Genomic DNA, 15,749 nt, shown 5'->3' with positions numbered 1-15,749 from the left:
AATGGGCCTATGGGCCATCTCGTTATCTGAATAAGGGCTAAGGCCCGGTTTATTGTAATCTGAAAAGGGCTCGCCCAAGACCATTTATTACTGAATGGGCTTAGGCCCAATGGGCTTGAGTGACTTGGGCTTTAAATGGGTTTTCCTTACACACCGAGTTTCCCCAAACTCGCCTTTTATTTTCATCCACGCAGGAAATCCCCAACCATAGTGGGCTTGGAGCTGTGAGGGAATTCGGAGTGGCCACCCATTCTGAAAGTTTGATTTTCTTCTGGTGAACTGGACATCCTATTATTACGTTGAGGTTTGGGTTTTTAAATTAATAAGGCCGCTTAATTATTTTTGATGGTTTTAATATGTATTACTAAGATAGGTATTACTTATTTTAACTGTTGAAATTGGATAGCTTTAGGGCGCGTTTTCAAAAAAAAAAAACAACAATTGATTTCAAAATAACACGACAACAAGCAAAGCTTCCGCAATGAAAGTATTTTCCAAAATTAATCACTTTTCTTAAAAATGACTTAATCAAATCGGTTTCTTAGAAATATCCATGATGTTAAGGTGTGGCAATGGCGGTATGCATGTCTAGGATTGGATCCGAAGGGAGCTTGGTATGTAACACCCCAAACCCGGCCTAGTTGTTATGACCGGATCTGATGCGCCACATCGAAGCGTTCAAAACATTCCGTATTACTTAGTTGGAAAACTTAGTTGGTGTTGTAGAAGACACTTTTAAAAGTAGGTTAAAGTGAATGGAAGTCAGGCACCGGTAGGAAACCAGGAAGAAGAGGAGGTGAGTCCATCGGACTGCTTAAGTACCAAGCTCCCTTCGGATCCAATCCTAGACATGCACACCGCCATTGCCACACTCCAACATCTCGTATAACTTTGAGAAAACCGTTTGATTATGACCATATTAAGAAAATGATTAAGGTTGCAAACGTTTGCTTAAAAATATTTATTTTTCTTGGGAAAAACATTTATTTTACGGAAACTTTGCACGTCATCGTGATCTTTAAAAAAAAACAAGTAGATTTTATAAAACGAACCCTAGTGCTAACCAGTTTAATAATCCCCAAAATAAAATCAATTAAAAAGAGCAGCCTTATTACAACTTTAAGCATAATAAAAATAATCCAAAATAAACGCTAAACTTATTTAAAGTCGGCAATCACTCTTCATGGCCACTCTGAATCCCGCCCAGCTCCAAGTCCACCAATTCTAGGGCTCACCTGCAAGGATGGAAGAGGAAGGGGGGTGAGTTTTGGAAAACTCAGTGCATACAGAAACCCATCCAAAGCCCAAATCAGCTCGAGCCCATTGGGCCTAAGCCCTATTCAGATAACAGTACACAGTAGGCCGAAGCCCTTTTCAGAATACAGTAACAAGGCCTTAGCCCCTTTTTACATAACAGTGTGGCCCATAGGCCCAGTTCAGTAACATGAGTAACAACAGAATAATGAATGCAAGCCCATCCGGGAGACTACTCAACCCACCAACCGCTACACCGCCTGCACCAACCCTACACACCATGTGGGTAATATCTCAACCCACCCAAATTTCTACACACACAGCTTGCAAAGAACGCACTCAAATTCGATCGATTGAGGCAAAGCCTCCAGTACGTGGATGAACCACTTTCAGTACTTCCTCCATTAATACCCCAATCCCATGCAACAGATATTAATAAAAGCATATCATGAAAAAATACAACATTAATCAATCATGCAGTTCAGCCATTTTAAAACCCTAGGGGTATATCTGTAATTTTGCTCTTTAGGGGTAATTTCGTGATCTACGCTACTACACAAGCTAATTCAGTAATTTTTATCAGTTTTATGCAATTTGATTCCACCATTTACCTAACAGGCTAATTTGCCCATCTCTTACCCATATTGGTCCGTAAGCCCATTGGGCCCGCTTTTGCCCATCGAGCCCTTTTTCCAAATACGCCAAAACGTCATGCGAACGTGCTTACCACCTTGCGGTGCCAGATCTAACAATTACTCTATGCCTTGAGAGCATTCGCATACTCACATGACCATGAAATGCCGGAATTTTGGCATTTCGGCTTTTACCGAATTGAACTAAGAAAGGGTGTTCGGTACACACCTGATTTGCGATATTCCTTGACGAGATCTCCTATGCGATTTCCCCTATAATCAACCACTTATAGATTAGACCATGTTGTATTAAACCAAATCGAAACTACCTATTATCATCACTTACACATTCGGCCACCATCCACAATGGCCCTTGGGTACCTTACCTTTGTCGCCAAAATCGACAGCTAGCTCCGAATCCGATTGCTCCAGTGATTCACGCTTTCAATCCCACACTTAAGAAGGCACTAACCAATGAAAGAAAACAACCGTTAAAAACCCTTAGAGCCACATGCCCAAATCGACACCTCCACAATTTTAGGGACTTGACTTTTCTTAACTTTGCAAAATAAGAACAGATCCGAGATGATACGTACTTACCCTTACTCCCACTTGATTTCCACGCAATCTAGTGTAGATTTATCTATCAAATGACGGTAGAACTCGATTCCCCAAAGTCTTGTAGCTTCGGCTATAAGCCCCCAAATCTATGGTTTTTTTCGGCTTTTGCGTGATAAAGAAGATGATAATGTGGGGCTACAACGTTGAAGTAGAATTGCGGTCAGGAATTTAGGATTAAGAAAAGATGATTGTAAATTAATAAAAGCAAAAGAATATAGGAGAACCTGGCTTTGAAGAAATCGGCACAAGCATTGATCACAGGATTTCGGCTTTTATGGATTCGGCAAAAGTGTTGATGAATAGTAGGTATGATGAATAGTTTGAAGAAGAAAAAATAGAAGAAGAAGAGTAGGGGAGGTGGTAGTTTCGGCTAGAGAGGAAAAAGAGAGAAAAGAACAATCCTAAGGTGTAAAATCAGAAGAAAACGGCACCAACAATACCCTAAGTGCCGAAATACTAACCTCATAATCCCCCTGCCGATTTTCCCTCTTCTATTCCCACCATTCGGCTAACTCCTAGCCTCATCCCAATCCCTTAAATCTCTCCCTTATCACTCCTTAATCCAAGCATTTAAACTGATCCAACTCTCCTCTAGCGAATCCACGAACTCCAACACTTACCCTCCCGCACTTAAAAAATAAATGCATCTATTTGCCAACAAAGGAATCGATCCCAAGTCCTCCCCCAACACTTACACACCACCTTTATAGCTTCCTAGTGGCGTCACTTAGCCACTTTACCAAAGGCTCATTTGTGATGCAATTTACCCATCACTCCACTTAAGGCCACTTAGCCAGAACCCCTAACTCCTAAGTCTAAAATTCCAAAAATTCAACTGGGTTTTGGCCAACTCATGGACCTTCTATAAGCCCATTTACCTACTCAAAATACTAATTCCACATCTAAATACAAAATTTTAAAAATCTTTACAAAATATTGAAAATTGCAAATAAACCCGAAAATCAGGATGTTACAACTCTACCCTCCTTAAAGAAATTTCGACCTCGAAATTTTACCTTATCGAAACAGTTGAGGTCTTGTTGATGCATAGCCTCCTCGATCTCCCGGTAGCTTCTTCCTTGCCATGGTTTCTCCAAAGTACTTTCACTAGTGGAACTGATTTCCTTCTCAACATCTTGACGTCACGATCAAGTATTTGCACAGTTCCTCTTGAAAGTTAAATCTGATTGTACCTCGATTTCAAAGAATCGGTATGATATGAGTTGGGTCGATCGGTACCGCCAAAGATGGATACATGAAAACGTCGTGGATACGATGCGCTTCGTGGTAACTCTAGTGATAAGCCACGGTCCAACCCGCTTAACAATTCGGTAAGGCCCAATAAACCGTAGGCTCAACTTACCCTTCTTACCAAATCTCAAAATTTTCTTCCAAGGAAACCTTCAAGAAAACCATATCCCCACAAATAACTCAATCTCTTTGCGCTTCAGATCCGCATACGACTTCGCTATCGGATGCCTCCTTTAATCGACCCTTATCGACTTAACCTTGCTTTCGTTATGCGCCACCAATTCCGGTCCAAGCACTCGTCGTTCACCCAACTCGTCCAACACGTCGGCGCATTTACATCTTCGCCCATAAAGCGCTTCATATGGTGCCATCTGAATACTTGCTTGGTAGTTTTATTGTATGCAAACTCCGCCAATGGTAAGTAGTCCTCCCAACTTCCACGAAAATCAATGATACAACCTCTCAACATATCTTCCGAACACGAATAACCCTTTTCTCGATTTGTCCATCATGCGTGGGTGAAAAGCGATGCTAAAATCCAATCGTGTTCCCAACGCTTCTTGCAACTTCCGCCAAAACCGAGACGTAAACCTAGGGTCTCGATCGAAATTATTGACACTTTGGCACCCCATGCGATCGCACTACCTCCGCCACATATAACTTGGCTAACTTTTGCGTTGAGTAGTCGGTGCGAACAGTATGAAATGAGCGATTTTGTTAACCTATCCACAACTACCCACACCGAATCTTTCTTGGTGGGTGTCAAAGGTAACCCACTCACAAAGTCTATTGTTACTCTTTCCCATTTCCATAGTGGAATTTTCACCGGGTGTAGTAATCCCGACGATAGTTGGTGCTCGACCTTAACTTTCTTGCACGTCGATATTTCCCAACAAATTCGATCACCTCTCGTTTTAATCTGGACCACCAAGACACCTCTCGCAAGTCTCTGATAACTTATTCCCTCCAGGGATGCATGGCACGAGTCCACCATGAGCCTCTTTTAGAATTAATCGCCTCAATTCGGGGTCCTTTGGAATACAAACCCTTCCACGAAAACACAGAACTCCTTCACTGTTCAACCCAAAATCCTCGTTCTCACCACTCTTAACCTGCTGGAACCGAAGAGCTAATGAATCGTCCTTCAACTGTTTTTCTTTAATCTGCTCAGTCCAAGTAGGCCTTATTTGCAGTTCTGCCAACAAGCTTCCATCATTGTATAGACTTAATCATGCGAACAAGGCTCTCAAATCCGTAACAACCCTTCGACTCAATGCATCTGCCACCACATTAGCCTTTCCTGGGTGGTACTCTATCGAACAGTCGTAGTCTTTAAGCAACTCCACCCACCTTCGTTGCCTAAGGTTCAACTCCTTCTGAGTCAACAAATACTTTAAGCTCTTATGATCTGTGTATATGATGCACTTCTCCCCATATAAGTAATGTCTCCAAATTTTTAACGCAAAAATCACCGCTGCTAGCTCCAAATCATGCGTAGGGTAATTCACCTCATGAGCCTTAAGTCGTCGTGATACATAGCGACCACCTTGCCCTCTTGCATCAAGATGCGCAACCTAACCCCACATGCGACGCATCGCTATGTACGGTGAAGTCCTTCCCAGACACCGGTTGAATCAACACTGGCGCTTCAGTCAATACCTTTTTCAACCGATCAAAAGCTTTTTGCTGTTTCTCGGTTCGCACAAATGGTACTCCTTTCCTTATGAGTTTTGTCAAAGGCGCCGCCATCACCGAGAAACCCTCCACAAACCTTCAGTAGTAACACGCCAACCCTAGGAAACTCCGAATTTACGATCTCGACCTAGGTGGCTTCCATTCCGAATCGCTTCAATTTTACGAGGATCCACCTTAATCCCTCGGCAGAGACCACATGTCCTAGGAAGGTTACCTCCTCAACCGAATTCACACTTGCTAAATTTCGCATAGAGCTCCTTTTCCCTTAACACTTGCAGCTGTACGGAGATGCTCATCATGCTTCGCCTCCGTTTGAGTATACCAAGATATCGTCGATAAAGACGACTACAAACCGATCCAAGTAAGGTGGAATACTCGATTCATCGATCCATAAAAGCTGCGAGTGCGTTTGTCACCCAACGGCATGACCACAAACTCATAATGTCCATATCGAGTTCAAATCTTTGTCTTATGAATATCCCTTCTTTTACCCTTAGGCGATGGTATCCGAATGAAGATCGATTTTTGAGAATACCGAAGCTCCCTAATTTGATCGAACAGTCATCAATCCTTGGTAGTGGATACTTATTCTTAATCGTCAGTTTGTTCAACTGGCGATAATCGATGCACATGCGCATCGTTCCGTCCTTCTTCTTCACAAACAGGACCGGTGCTCCCCAAGGAGACACACTAGGCCTAATGAAGCCTCTATCTAATAGCTCTTGAATTTGAGCCTTCGCCCACCAACTCCTTGGTGCCATCCTATAGGGTGTAATAGATCTTGGAGCTGTTCCGGTAACAAATAGATTCCAAACTCAACTTCCCGATTGGGAGGTCATCCAGGAAGCTCTTCCGGAAAAACATCCCGGAATTCCCTAACAGTTCTGATGGTCTCCACAGTCAGATCCTCAGTTTCAACTTGACTTACCAAAGCGGATATGCCTCGCATCCCTTGCGCATCGGTTTCTCGACCCTCAGCGCGATACTACATTGGATAAGTAATCCTTCGTTCTCCAATAATCATTACCTCTTCATCATTGTGATCCTTAACACCATCCTCTTAGTTGCACAATCCAAAGTTGCCTTATGCTTGGTCAACCAATCCATCCCTAGTATCAAATCGAATTTTTCAAACGGTAACTCCATCAAATTCCTACAGAAAACCCTGCCTTGAATCTCCAGAGGCACCTCCTTGAAGAGTTTCTCTACCTTAACCGACTGACCTAAAGGACTTATCACAGACACCCCACATACAGTCTCCTCAAAGTGCACGCCCAGTGCCCCAGAAATGTTATATGCCACATACGAATGGGTTGATCCCACATTAATCAGAGCAGTATAAGGTACACCATAGATAAAAAACGTACCAGTTATGACATCAAAAGGTCACCTCTCCTCGCATGACGAGCAGCATACACCAAAGCTGGCTGACGAGCATCCGCGTTACCAATACCCCTGTCGGGTGCCCCACGTCCACGGCCATTACCACCGCGACCTTGTCCACGAGCTCTTGGCAGCGGCGGTCCATCCTCACGAGTTGAGCGATCGCCTGACCCCTTGTTCGCCACACGAGCTGAGTGGCCCTCCTAGGACAATCTTTAATCCTATGCTCCTTAGACCCACAACGAAAACAAGCCCCTGAACGCTTCCAACACTCTCCTTGATGCATTCTGCCGCAATCTCCACAAGCTTGCAGTCTACTCAGATTCACCGGAATCGCTTTCGAACCGGTTCCTCCATCCTATCTCTCTTAACATTTCGATTCTGACACCACCGGTCCAAAGATCCCTCTGAATCGATTCCGATCCTTATCACGATTCCTCCATTCGGTTTGCTTCACTTCCTCGGCTATCTTAGCCTTCTCTACCAGTGCAGTGAAATCTCGCTCTCTCTGCGGAGCTATGAGCACCTTTAACTCATCTCTAAGGCCATCCTCAAAACGTACGCTGCGCTCGTATTCAGTGGAAACGATGCCATTAGCATACCAACTCAATCGTAGAAACTCCGCCTCATATTCAGCAATGGTCTTATTTCCCTGAGTCAGGTTCAGGAACTCCTTTCTGCGTGCATCTACATAGCTAGCTCCAACATATTTTGCCTTAAAGGTCTGTTTGAACAGCTCCCATGTTACCCTCTCAGCTGGGGTACCTTCTCTCACAGTAATCCACCATCGACACGCTTCATCCAAAGAAGAACGACATCGCCTTTTCAACTTCGCTCTCCGAAGCGGTCCGGTCGTCCATGATCCGCTCTGTGGCTTCCAACCATACTCACCACATTTGGGGCCACTCGAGATACACCCTAAAATCTCAAATCCGTTGGCGAAGTCGTTCGAAATGAACCCCTATTCATGGGCCCGACGTTAGCTCCGACCACCCTTTCCAAAACCCTCAACATGGCACGAGACAAAGCGTCATCCCTGCGACTGGTTATACGGCCCATTTTCATTAATCGGTGGTGGGCGTACCCGCCGGTGGCATGTGTTCGAGATGACGCAGATCCGGCTTGAGTGCTACCTCGGGCTCGACCACGGCCTCTACCTCGAGTAGCCCTTGTACTCATAACAATTTATCTAATTACGAATTTTATGACATTAGTTTACTGGTTTCACTGTTTATTACAGAATATCTTATGAGCAGATAGAGTTTGAGTTATTTCGCAAATCATAATTTAGCTACGGTTCCGATCTTGTAGTCCTAATACTACAAAGATCAATAGCTCTATCTCTAAGGCTCGATTATCTGCGGTGTTATTTACAGTACAGTTCTATAAATATTTAAAGCAGAAAAAGATCACTTACAGACTTAGTGCCGGGGATTCAGTGTGCCACTTCCTTATCAGTCCATGATAAAAATTAACAACCATATTTTTGTTTACCGAAAATAAAAAAATTTCATTTGAAAACACTTTTATTTTAAAACTATTGATTTAACCCCGTTTAACAAATAGAAAAAAAAAACTTGAACATCTTCGAAAAACTTACTATTTCCAAAAATACCCTTCTTAGGCCCAAGTTTTTGAAAAGATTTTTGGACCCGATCCACAGCTGAGTTGTTGCAACAGGCTCTGGTACCACTAAATGTAACATCCCAAACCCGGCCTAGTTGTTATGACCGGATTTGATGCGCCACATCGAGCGTTCAAAACATTCCAGTATTACTTAGTTGGAAAACTTAGTTGGTGTTGTAGAAGACACTTTTAAAAGTAGGTTAAAGTGAATGGAAGTCATGCACCGGTAGGAAACCGGGAAGAAGAGGAGGTGAGTCCATCGGATTGCTAAGTACCAAGCTCCCTTCGGATCCAATCCTGACATGCACACCGCCATTGCCACACTCCAATATCTCGTATAACTTTGAGAAAACCGTTTGATTATGACCATCTTAAGAAAATGATTAAGGTTGCAAGCGTTTGCTTAAAAATATTTATTTTCTTGGGAAAAACATTTATTTTACTGAAACTTTGCACGTCATCGTGATCTTTAAAAAAAACAAGTAGATTTTATAAAACGAACCCTAGTGCTAACCAGGTTTAATAATCCCCAAAATAAAATCAATTAAAAAGCACCTTATTACAACTTTAAGCATAATAAAATAATCCAAAATAAACGCTAAACTTATTTAAAGTCGACAATCACTCTTCATGGCCACTCTGAATCCCGCCCACTCAAGTCCACCAATTCTAGGGCTCACCGCAAGGATGGAAGAGGAAGGAGGTGAGTTTTGGAAAACTCGGTGTATCTGAAAACCCATCCAAAGCCCAAATCAGCTCGAGCCCATTGGGCCTAAGCCCTATTCAGGATAACAATACACGATGGTCAAGCCCTTTTCGAATATAGTAACAAGGCCTTAGCCCTTTTTACATAACAGTGTGGCCCATAGGCCCGATTCGATAACATGAGTAACAACAGTAATAATGAATGCAAGCCCATCCAGGAGACTACTCAACCCACCAACCGCTACACCGCCCGTACCAACCCTACACACCATGTGGGGAATATCTCAACCCACCCAAATTTCACACCACAGTTTAAAGAACAGCACTCAAATTCGGTCGATTGAGGCAAAGCCTCCGATGTGGATGAACCACTTTCGATACTTCCTCCATTAATACCCCAATCCCATGCAGCAGATATTAATAAAAGCATATCATGAAAAATACAACATTAATCAATCATGCGGTTCGACCATTTTAAAACCCTAGGGGTATATCGTAATTTTGCTCTTTAGGGTAATTTCGTGATCTACGCTACTACACAAGCTAATTCAGTAATTTTATCAGTTTTATGCAATTTGATTCCACCATTTACCTAACGAGCTAATTTTCCCATCTCTTACCCATATTGGTCCGTAAGCCCATTGGGCCCAGTTTTGGCCCATCGAGCCCCTTTTTCCGAAATACGCCAAAACGTCATGCGAACGTGCTTACCACCTTGCGGTGCCAGATCTAACAATTACTCTATGCCTTGAGAGCATTCGCATACTCACATGACCATAAAATGCCGAATTTGGCATTTAAACTTTACCGAATTGAACTAAGAAAGGGTGTTGGTACACACCGATTTGCGATATTCCTTGACGAGATCTCCTATGCGATTTCCCCTATAATCAACCACTTATAGATTAGACCATGTTGTATTAAACCAAATCGAAACTACCTATTATCATCACTTACACATTCGGCCACCATCCACAATGGCCCTTGGGTACCTTACCTTTGTCGCCAAAATTGACACTAGCTCGAATCCGATTGCTCCAGTGATTCACGCTTTCAATCCCACACTTAAGAAGGCACTAACCAATGAAAGAAAACAACCGTTAAAATCCTTAGAGCCACATGCCCAAATCGACACCTCTCAATTTTAGGGACTTGACTTTTCTTAACTTTGCAAAATAAGAACGGATCCGAGATGATACGTACTTACCCTTACTCCCACTTGATTTCCACGCAATCTAGTGTAGATTTATCTATCAAGCGACGGTGAACTCGATTCCCCAAAGTCTTGTAGCTTCGGCTATAAGCCCCCAAATCTATGGTTTTTTTCGGCTTTTGCGTGATAAAGAAGATGATAATGTGGGGCTACAACGTTGAAGTAGAATTGCGGTCAGGAATCTAGGATTAAGAAAAGATGATTGTAAATTAATAAAAGCAAAAGAATATAGGAGAACCTGGCTTTGAAGAAATCGACACAAGCAGTGATCACAGGATTTCGGCTTTTATGGATTCGGCAAAAGTGTTGATGAATAGTAGGTATGATGAATAGTTTGAAGAAGAAAAAATAGAAGAAGAAGAGTAGGGGAGGTGGTAGTTTCGGCTAGAGAGGAAAAAGAGAAAAGAACAATCCTAAGGTGTAAAAGCGAGAAAAAAGGCACTAACAATACCCTAAGTGCCAAATACTAACCTCATAATCCCCTGCCGATTTTCCCTCTTCTATTCCCACCATTCGGCTAACTTCTAGCCTCATCAATCGCTAATAATCAAATCCTCATTATTGCCTTCGTAATCAAGATAAATCGCTAATAATCAAATCCTCATTATTGCCTGCATTCAACCCTAACAATTGAAAAATATTTTTATATAAATTTATGCTCAAAATTGTTCACAGTTTCTTAGGTAAACTAATATGAAAAAATATTTAAAATAAAAGAAAGGAAAAAAATTTAAAAAAAAATGGTGTTTGATAATTTAAATTTTATGTTTCGCAAAAAACAGCAAAGATTGACAGAGAACAGAAAGCAAAAACAAAAACACACACACACACACACTTTCATGAACTGTCCATTAAATCCTTTTAACCAATCATATTTTAAAGAAGTGCCACGTCAGCAAATACCCTCAACATTTCAACACTCTTTTCTAAAGGCTCCCTTCTTTTTGTACTCATCATTTATTTTTCCCTTGAAATATATATAAACTCAGTGTTGTACTCCTGAGGAAAAAAATAAATTTTATGTTTCACCCAACAAAACTGATTGACGGAGAACAGAAAGCAAAAAACACAAAAAAACACACACACACACTTTCATGAACTGTCCATTTACCCTCAGCAGTTTTCGACACTCTTTTCCTGACGCTCTTTTCTTACTCACCATTTACTTTTCCATATATATATATATATATATTTAGTGCTGTACTCCTGAGAAAGAAGATAAATTTTATGTTGTACTCCTGAGAAAGAAGTCAAATTTGTTCGTCACTTTTTGTTTAAGGTATGGTTTTCTTTTTTCTTTTTGAAAGATTTTTTTCAAAGACAGATAAAACATTTATGGATGATTTTGATTTTTTTTTAAAAATACTTAACCTTGCGCTTTTTTAATTTATTTTTGTATTTTTCAAAGATTTTTCTATCATTTTGATTGATGTTGGTTCAAGGAAAAAGAGAATTTAAAAATTTGCAGATAGATAGATTATTAGGTAAATTAAACTTTTTTTTTTAGTTTTATTAAACATTTATTGATGATTCTATCTTTTTCTTCAAATTTTTTATTTTGTATTTTTGAAAGGTTTTTCTATCATTTTGATTGATGTTGATTCAGGAAAAAAAAAATTTAAAAATTTATAGATAGACAGAAAGATAGATAAACTAAACTAAAAAAACTTTTTTTTAGATGGCCAATATTGGTGGAAACTGTGAGAACGTGAGTGATAATATCCAACAAAATAATATTTTGGAAGTGTTCAACAATGGTTATTTTGAGAATATTCAAAATATAGTTGTAGCAAGGGATGAAGTGTAAGTGTTTCTTAATTATTCTTAATTTTCCCCATAGATTTTTCTTTCAAAAATGGATTTGGCAAGAGTTTAATTTTTTCTTCTTCTTTTCTTTTGGCAATAAGTCCTATGGTGGGATTACAAGAAGCTCCTAGGTATGAAATTGAGGTTAATTATAACCAGTTTGGGGCAAATCCTCCTCCTGAAATGAATCCAGTGGTAATTTTTCATTTCCTTTATTTTGTTCATTTTTTGATACTTTGTTAGAAAATGTATTATTTTCCATAAGTTTAATCTGATCTAATTTGCTAAACATAAAATATTTCTAGTCATTCCTAAAGCAAATCTGTGAAGTTAAGGTTCATGTTAATCACTTTTTTAAAAAAAAAAAAAAAGAGAAGAAACCCAAATTTCTTTAGCGTAGAAAAAAAACCCTAGAATTTAAGTCTATTTGATCAAACCGGTTTGTTTAAATACAAATGAAAGCATAATGAAAAGACCCTACATTTTTTAAGTTTATTTGATGATGACCAAAGTAATTATCATTTTGAAAAGAAAATCAGAAAGTTGAAGCCTAATTATTTCAATAGAAATGAAAATAGTATTAAAATAACTTCAGATTTTGAATTCTATTTGAAAAGAAACATCATTTTGAATAGAAAATCATGAAGTTGAGGCCTATTTATTTCATTAGAAATGAAAATAGTATAAAAAAATAATAATACTATATCTTGAAGTCCATTTCATTATGATGGAAATAGAATACAATGAGAAATTAAGCCACTTTCTCCTTATTATCTCGATCACTTGCTGATGTTTTATTTATCAGGAGGATTATTTTGTACAAAATAATGAAAATTCTGGCTCCCCCTTATTGTATAATCCTTCATCCCCACAAAATTCACCGGGTTCGGAATCATCGACGAATGCTAAACCCGATCATATGAACCGAGCAAGTGATCTTCTTATGGCGGTCTCGATAGGAGCTGGTCTGAACAAGAACAAAATCATCGAACAAGCTGTGGAAGCCATGGAAGAGCTGTTTAAGTTGGCAATAATGGGTGAACCACTATGGCAACACAATGGAAACGGTGGAATGGAGACTCTAAATGGGTTTCAATACTTGAGGGAATTTGGTAGCTTTGATGCAACAATGGAACAGATAATGAGGATGGTTGAAGTTGGTGAACCCCAATGTTTCCTAAGCTCTGATTGCAACTGTAACTTTGATCAGGATGTCCCCTCATCCTTTTCGAAACTCAATTTCGAGCCTTTGAATATCGAAACTTCTCGAGAGACCGCATTTGTTGAGATGAACCCTATGAACATCGTCCAATTGCTCATGGATACGGTAAGGATTTTGTTTCCCCTTGTTCCATTTCATTATGCAAGTTTACTCATTTACGAAGTTGTTAATGAACTAACATTTTCCATGTTTTGTAATTAGAAACAATGGGCGACAACATTTTACAGCATTGTCTCGAGGACAACATTGTTAGGAGTTATATTAGAAAACGTTGATGGGAGCTACAATGGAGTTCTTCAAGTGGTAAACCTCAAACATCATCTTCATTTTAATTTAAAATTTACACTTTGACTTTGATTAAATGTGGAATGTGATACATGAATTTTGTTTTGCTATAATTATATACACACATGAAACTTTTATTTTGGTTTAATTAGACACATGAAACTTTGATTTGATTCAATTGTATATATTTTTTTAAAAATAACTACATTCATTTGTTTTTACATTCGATAAATATAATTATTTATCTATACAATAATAGACGTAGAGTCGATAATAGTCTTTAATGGTTTGAATCAAAATTTTATGTATAAATTGCTCAAAATCAAAATTAATGTATCACATTGTATAGAAAGTTCATGTATAATTTTGTTATTTATCCATTTTATATCTAATTTTACTTGATTCATTACCCTATTGATATCTCAACAATATTCCATGCATTAAAATTTAGTACAAAAATTCACTATTGTTTTGCTTAACATACATATTGATATTGAAACATTTATTTAGTAGCTTTATTGTTTTATAGAATCTTACTTTAAAGAGAGTGATTGAAATGATTCATTTATGAAAAGAAAGAATCTCATACAAATTTAAGGAAAGAGTTGTTTCATAGTTGAATACTTTTTTGTTAACTACAAGGTTTCGCTTTAGGGTTTATGAAAATCATTAAATGCAGTTATAGGTTTTTAATATTCTTCATGATGGATTACTTCTTTGTTCTTCCTCTGATATTTTATATACTTGATTATGATCCATTAGTTTGTTTGTCTCTTAATGTTAATATATTTATTACGATTCATTTTCTTATTTTTTCTCTTATAATTAATATGTTCGAGATAATTACGTGTCTGCGTTGCCTATATTTAGTAACTAGCTAATGGTTCTCTTCAAAAAATCCGTTTTTATTTGTTTTAGCGTTTAGGGGTATCATTAGATGCCGTTATAATTCCTAAAATATTCTTCACACGGTCGATTTCTTTGTTTTTTTCTCTAATAATTAATATATTCATATAGTAACTAGTCTTCCAAAATCCATTTTATTTGTTTTCTCATCAGATGTCAGCAGAGTTTCATCAGCGTACACCATTAATACCAGCAAGACAATGCTATTTCGCAAGGTACTGTAAAAAGCACAGAAATGGAACATGGGGAGTGGTTGATGTTTCCTTGGAGAGTTTATTCCCATATCCACAGGTACAGTTTCGAAGAAGGCCATCAGGTTGTGTAATCCAAGAAGTAGGCAATAGAGGGTCAAAGGTAACATGGATTGAACATGTTGAAGTTGATAACAGATCACTTCACCCTCTCTTTCGTCCCATTGTTAGCTCAGGTTTTGCATTTAGTGCCAAACGATGGATTGCAACCATCAACAGGCACTGCCAATGGCTCACAACTTCAACGGCTAGAACCGCTCCTTCAACTGATGGGGGTAAAAATTTTAATTTATTCCTGCTTTCTATTTACATTACATGCGCCAACTTAATGAACACTTGTTGATGTAATTTGATTTGTCTGGAAAAACAGTTTTAATACCACAAGAAGGGAGGGAGAGTCTGCTGAAATTGGCTGAAAAGATGACTAAGAATTTTTTCAACAATATCAATTCATGTTCTGAGAATTTCAAAATTGGAATCACATCAAACACACTTTAACTAAATCAGAGCAATAAAACCACCCTTTTAATCATTGGCAAGTGACACAAAAACCTTCAATCCCCATAGCCCCTTCTATCATATCAGGATAAAGCCACCCCAAAGTAACCATTCCTCATGAATCCACTGCTCATCATGGTAAACACAATCACCATAACCCACACAAAATCACTATTAATTCACATACCGACCAGATTATTACAGAAATCACAACTTAAAAAATGATTTCATCCTGAAAACAAAATGTAACCACTAGAAGGGGAAATCCCCGAACCATACCTTTCGAATAATAGCTGCATAAGCTTGGACGCCACACTTAAATCTGCACACAAGATCCTTCCGTCTCACCCACTTCCCTACTCTCAATTATTTGTCAAATCTCTAATAATCAAATCCTCATT

At 39.1% G+C, this 15,749-nt stretch overlaps 1 protein-coding gene across 1 annotated transcript; it reads left to right on the top strand.

The window, feature by feature from the left end:
- Positions 1 to 11,387: 11,387 nt before the first annotated feature.
- LOC108481397 (homeobox-leucine zipper protein MERISTEM L1-like) lies at positions 11,388 to 15,348 on the top strand. Its single transcript, XM_053019056.1, has 7 exons — positions 11,388 to 11,659; positions 12,059 to 12,183; positions 12,288 to 12,381; positions 12,992 to 13,513; positions 13,610 to 13,711; positions 14,753 to 15,125; positions 15,221 to 15,348. Exons 2-7 carry the CDS (start codon positions 12,059 to 12,061, stop codon positions 15,346 to 15,348), a joined length of 1,344 nt encoding a protein of 447 aa, XP_052875016.1. The 5' UTR covers positions 11,388 to 11,659.
- The last annotated feature ends 401 nt before the right edge of the window (positions 15,349 to 15,749 follow it).

This window comes from Gossypium arboreum, chromosome 1, assembly GCF_025698485.1.
Source record: "Gossypium arboreum isolate Shixiya-1 chromosome 1, ASM2569848v2, whole genome shotgun sequence".
NCBI classification, from domain to species: domain Eukaryota; kingdom Viridiplantae; phylum Streptophyta; class Magnoliopsida; order Malvales; family Malvaceae; genus Gossypium; species Gossypium arboreum.
Note: the sequence above shows the minus strand (reverse complement) of the source record. Positions and strands in the feature narration are given on the sequence as shown.

What these genes read in the sequence shown, in the direction of transcription:
- LOC108481397 (XM_053019056.1), top strand. Translation starts at nt 12,059, where the DNA reads ATGGCCAATATTGGTGGAAACTGTGAGAACGTGAGTGATAATATCCAA. An exon ending in GTTGTAGCAAGGGATGAAGT is followed by an intron (nt 12,184 to 12,287) that starts GTAAGTGTTTCT and finishes TTTGGCAATAAG; the next exon opens with TCCTATGGTGGGATTACAAG. An exon ending in CGCTCCTTCAACTGATGGGG is followed by an intron (nt 15,126 to 15,220) that starts GTAAAAATTTTA and finishes CTGGAAAAACAG; the next exon opens with TTTTAATACCACAAGAAGGG.